The sequence below is a fragment of the Ailuropoda melanoleuca genome, chromosome 3 (assembly GCF_002007445.2).
Source record: "Ailuropoda melanoleuca isolate Jingjing chromosome 3, ASM200744v2, whole genome shotgun sequence".
Lineage (NCBI taxonomy): Eukaryota > Metazoa > Chordata > Mammalia > Carnivora > Ursidae > Ailuropoda > Ailuropoda melanoleuca.
Genome location: NC_048220.1, coordinates 81435164 through 81441163, shown reverse-complemented (window position 1 = coordinate 81441163; position 6000 = coordinate 81435164). Strand labels below are relative to the sequence as shown.

The 6000-nt window shown below is 40.2% G+C and overlaps 1 protein-coding gene across 2 annotated transcripts in view; it reads left to right on the top strand.

Moving 5' to 3' along the window:
- The window catches only part of NREP (neuronal regeneration related protein), a 28812-nt gene that overhangs the window by 1069 nt on the left and 21743 nt on the right, over positions 1-6000 (top strand). For both annotated transcript variants that reach the window (XM_034656609.1, XM_011224908.3), the window contains exon 2: positions 491-555. Coding sequence is in view for 1 of the 2 variants with exons in the window: in XM_011224908.3 (XP_011223210.1) it covers positions 553-555 (3 nt within the window). In the remaining variant the exon portion in view is untranslated. The remainder of the gene's footprint in view (positions 1-490; positions 556-6000) is intronic.

The window sequence follows — 6000 nt, the reverse complement described above, 5'->3', positions numbered from 1 at the left end:
GTGTAAGTTTTTTTTTTTTTTTTTTAAAACACGGGAGGTTATGTAATGCAGTGCCATTTCCAAAAATATCCACTCTGAGGCATTACACTACACGGTGGACGGCTGATTCCTATTCTGCTGCCTTGATTGCAAATATACTGCCAGTAGTATGTCTGGGAACAAAGAGCAGCCAGAAAACAATCTATTTTTATCTCTTGGTTCTACTTTTAAGTTGCTAAACCTTTTGAACTTCTTCAATTTAAAGATGAACTGAACACTAAGAATAGCCCAGGACGCTGCAAAGCCCTGTACCAGGGATTCCTTTGTCCCCTATTGAAGCCTATAGACCCTTGGAAAGCTCTCTCCGAAGCCCCAGTGGTTACGAGAATTTGCATGTAACTTATCTTAACCACAGAAAATGGTCATTTGTCTGTAACATCTAAACAGGCATTTTGCATTTGCTGACCTGTAGTGAGGCGATTTGTCTACTGTATTTGAACATATTTTGCAGGTCGGTCTCCCTGGACTGAAGAGAGGGAGGGTGCAAGGCCAAGACTGTTAACGATTCTCAAAATGGTAAGAACGGGTCATCAGAGCAGATTCTCAGTGATTGTTGTCAGTCTTTACTTCGTGTAAATACCAACCACCCGCCTTCATCCTGCCTCAACCCCTTATTGTTCTGACCCCATGTGACCTTTAAAAGGCTCTCCTGCCTGTGGGAGCTTTGCAGTTCAGCAATGTATATGAACTGGATGTGGTGAATTAGATCTTTTGATTTGCAGTCATTTTGAATAGAAAACTGAAATTCCTCTTTCAGAAGCGAAGATTTATTTAACTTGAACAACGGAAACCGTTCTGTTCTTTAAGAAGAGTGATGTGTTGTGACGTGCACTGAAGAGGTGGCAGCAGTAGGTCTCAGACAAAGCCGGGGGTCCTAGTTTAGAGATAGCGAGAACTTACCCACGGAGGAGGAGTCTGGGTCCCGCTCGCTCACCCAACAGCCCTAGTTGTCTGCTCTCCTTAAGAGCAATGTATTCGAGGAGCACGGACTTTGATATCGATATACTCTTTGTATCTCAAATGATATTCGCATTGATACTTTTTGTGGCTTTATCATTTCACTTGAGAGGCATCTGCTCAGCTTTAGAAGTCAAGCATGCTACCTCTAAAGGAAAGTGTGACTATTTCAGACAAGTATTATGATCCACAGAGAGGGTAGTTTTGTGTTTGGTGACTGATTAAAGAGCAAAGGAGATGAAATACACATTAGAAGCAGCTGAATAAGTATATGATCTATGAAAAATGTCCTCCTTGGAAATAAGGTTGGACTGCGAAAAATAATAGAAATGTCCTGCAACTTTTCAGTTAGGTACATGTCCGCTACAGATGTTTATACTCTCTAAAGCACCTCTTTGCCACTTAGAATGTGTGATTTCCAAATTTAGTTTTAGGGGTTTTTTTAAAGGAGGGTGGAATTTAATGAATCAAAATTGAATCTGATATACTTGATGTTTTCTTTGAGAACCACCCAAGTATAAGCTTCCAAGGAGAAGAATGAATCAGAGCAGTTAAATGAGTTCAGTGTGAATCCTATTAGCAAATAAGCCCTTTATTTTTCGTGTACAGCTCGCCTGTCAGTTCGGCAGGTGGGTGGGTGTCAAATCCTCAGGTCAAATAGCTCTCGCTTGGACTTACAGCCTAACGGCCAAATTTAAGGAACTTGAGGTGGAAGGGCAAAACGGATGAACAGAAAATTAAACTGGTCAGTGGGTTTTGTGCAAACGGTTCCTAACTTCGTATTAAATTCCTAATCAGTCATTGGCGTAGTGCTAGGATGGTAATAAAATGAACTGCCTCAGAGTATTTTTATTTTTGTTTTTACTGAGACTGACCCCATCAGCTTGTCTTGTAGCCCTTTATCGAGAATCTTACCCTCTGTGTCACTGTAGGTAGACCATGAAGGTTCACGTACGTTGTAATAGGTCAGGTGACCAGTTTGGTTACACATAAATTTGACCGCTAACCCTGCCAGAACAAGCCCTATAGGTCAGGCTCCGAGAGTAAATATCATGTTTCTGCATTAGTGAGTGGAATGAGCTTCGTGAAAGGCCAGCGTGTGTGCCAAAGCCGAGAATGAAAGTTGGAATGCTTTGAATGCAGAAGAGTACATCTGGATTATTACTACATGTTGTTAATTTCTTACAGTTGTCCTTTATGTATGGTGGCGGAATGAGAAATCAGAGTTTGTTGCTCTTGGAAGGATTTTTACCCATGGAAAAATTCTCACAACTTTTTGGTGATCCTTTCATCAAGATGTCAGTCCCTCTTGGCAACAGCCCATTGCCTGAAATGAAACCACCGACAGTTATTGTCTGTGGGTGATTCCAAGTAACTTTCTAGCAATTCGCTTATTCCGGGAGGCCTGAGCTCTTAGAAGTCTTTGCATATATTAATGTTAAAAAAAAAGTTTCCGTTTTATTCTTTAAAAAACTGTTATTAGTGGCACCTCCTTTTCTCCTTTTCGGCAAAATGAAGTAATTTTCCTTCCTTGATTAAAACTGGAATTCCTTTGTTGATCTCTGTAACTGGCTTACTTAGAGTAAAGACTTAGCCTACGTACAATAGACACTTTGGCTAAGGAAGCAGTAGATCGAACACAGGGCCCTCTGGGAAGTATATGAACATGCCTTTTCTGTTAAATGTGTATTTCCATTTACATAATTTAAAACACTAGAGAGGATCTAATTTCAGTGTATTTAGCTGGTTTAGTTAAGGGCTTATGACAAATACAGATTTATAATCAGCTCACTCCAGGGTAAGAAATTACTGGTAGACCTCAGAATTCAAAATAAAGTGATTCAGTATCTCGACATTTTACATACCCTAAAATGGTGATGTTTCACAACAATAGTTTGAAGAAACTCGAGAATCCTAGAGTGCCTTTGCATTATCAAAAAAATACAACCACTGTGTTAACTCTCCCAGGCACTAATCACATTGTATTCTGTGTGGGGGACTCTGAGCTCAATTCCCAGGGGAGGGCTGGCACCATGTATACAGATTACAATGTATTGTGTTATACAACTCAGTACTGTTAGAAGCTGTAGTTTTGAGTCTAGTTTGCTGTGTCTTAGTTGGCCAGAGTGTTCTTTTCAATAACGCTTTCCCAAACTTAGGTTATCTAGTAAACATGCATTTTTTCCAGTTGCCCATTATTTATTTATTTATTTTTGCAATTAACAAGTTATTGTGAGTTTGCAGAGACTGTCCGTATTTCTTTAATTTATATGGCATTTTGGTAAATTTGAATTTCTAAGATATATTTTATATGGTTTTTTTGGTATTTAGGGGTTTTTTTATTTTAAAGGTACTTGCTTCAGATACATCAATGAGAAGAAAATACTTAAGAATGAGCGGATGATCTTATTGAATAGTTTGAAAAAATGAATTATTTACTCCAATGTCAAGGTTAAGTCCTGATTTTCCACGTGACTACCCTCGGTGCAGTAAACTTGCCTGTGCGTTTGTGCGCGCGGACTCACAGTGGCACGCGCACGCACTCACAGTGGCACGCGCACGGACTCACAGTGGCACGCGCGTGGCCTCGTTATGTTCTACTAGAGATCTAGGAATTGGAACAATTTCAGTTCTCTCTCAGGCTGATGCTGAGCTTTTCAAAAAGATGAGTTGACTCTGTTGTACCGTTCATAGAGCTCTGCTTTTTGTACAGTCCGTGAAGTGGCATTCATGGGCTTACAAGGAGACTCTTTCAATAATCTCTCCATTAACATAAGGTTTTCTTGTTAAAGAGAAAGACAAAGATTGAGGAGGGATGAGGTCCTATTGGTAGCTGTGCCATTGGGCTTTGGAATGTGAATTTACAGGTTCCTCAGTTGATTGTGGAGATGCTGAGGAGTGCCTGTACCCAGGAGGGTAATTTTATACGGTGTTGTCTTACACAAGGCCTTCCCGCACACGGGAGGGGGAGACCGAGGGGAAGACCGGGGATTGTTTGGGGAATTATGGGGAATTAGGACAGAAGGGATTTTCTATCCAGCTTTAACCCCAGTCCAGCTTCCTCTTGAGTTATATAGATAATTCAGACAGGAGAAGGCATTTGAGCAGAAATCTTGGAATAAACAGCTACTCAGAGTGTTACTCTATTTTAACCTGATAGAATTCTTAAAACCTTGTATGTAAAGCAGATCATCGTAAGTACATTAAAGGAATTCACTTTATTTTAAATCTTAGAAAAACACACCTCTGAAGTGCGAATACTTCACTACATTAGATGAGGAAACTCTAGGTGATGAGCCTTCATCGGCTTCGGATTGACTGGGGGTCGGGGGTGAGATACTGGCTTCCTGGGTCCGGCACATTTTTTTCTTAGTGGTATTCCTGGCTGAAAAGTCTTTTAAGGTCTCATCCTCACAGCCAAAGTGAAATGGAGCATTGACATAGTTATTGGAATAATTATGCTTACAACAAACAAAAACCTTGTTTTCCTGGTTCATCTTGGTTATTCAAAATGTTGCTGGAGTGAAAGAGGAGTGGGAAGGATTTGCCTGAATGATCTGTGTAATTCCTTTGTTATACAGGAAAAGACTAGGGATAAGGAAATCTTATCAGCAAATCCAATTTGAATATACCAGAGGAAATGTATTGAATGTACTTGGCCTATGTCATCTTGATCAAGATATATTAAAAGATTCCAATTTTAAACTGCTCCTTTGCTTTGAACTGGAAAGCAGATTAACCATAAATCTTAGCCCACATCAGCAGAAATTATGGTTGCTAAAAATACCATTTATTGGGTCTAAATGTATCTGAAATGGATATTTCTAGACATATTTTGCAGGTAGGGACAGCTTCAAGGATTTCTGTCTCAGTGGTTTAAAAAATAGCAGTGACCCTGAAATTGATCAGCTAGTGCATGACAAGCGTTAGCAGCTCCAATGGTTTGGGATTTAAGCGTTAACATGGCTCTCAACTAAATTCTAACTATCAATTCAGTTAATAGTAGCAATGACATGGTATTAACCTAGGTGTAACACTAGATTATACTCTCCTGCATTATTTGTGGGTTAGATCCTATTCATTTCTTCCATTGACCAAATAAATTATAGGCTCCCAGAGGGTTTATAAACTTCATATGCAGTGCTTAATAAAGTTTGAAATATGTTAGAAGCTCAATAAATATTGGGTTGGAGTTTTAGAAATTCATCCTTAACGACTTAATCATGTTTAGTTTTGGTGATCTGGAAGTAATTTGCATCCTCACCTTCTTCTACAAGCTAGGAAGTTGGAAGTGAATGTAATTTTAGTTTTCAGAGTAAATTATTTCCCATTATTTGTTAACAAAAGACAAACTTTGTGGTTAGGCCGTAAAGCCACTTGCCAGGAGAGAGTGGCTTTCAGGTGCTCGCTGACCAGCCTGTAAAGCCACACTCTGCTCAATCTGGTGACATGCGAGGTTTGACCCAGCTGTGGTGCTTAAAGCTCACGGCAACTTTTCCTGTAGCCATAAAAATCCCCTCTGGGATCCAGGAGGAGCTCTGACCCCAGTCCTGGAACTGTAAAGTCCTCACTCATTTCTAGTATAACCTGATCCTGTGATCTTATGAAAATGACCCTGAGAACACAAAGGTGCCATGAATGAAAACACTTTAGAGAATGAGAAGCGTTAGTGGTAGGATTGGGCATCGATTCCCATGCCAACCGAGCAAGTATTTTTTGAGCATCTTATTTGTGCTTGGTTCTTGCGCTTTACAGAAGATGCACGCTTGGCCTCTGCCCTCAGTTGTCTTCTATTTTAGCTGTGGAAGGAAGACTAACGTGTGGCAAATTTAATGCCATGCGGTATAATCCAGTTCTAAATCATAAGACGCAGAAGAATGATGGTATTGGGGAGTGGGGAGTGGGGATGGTAGGGGAAACATTTTCTTGAGAAGGCAGAAATTAAGCTAGACCCAGAGATGGCAAATATGCATGCCACCACTAACTCCTGCTACACTAGTGGCA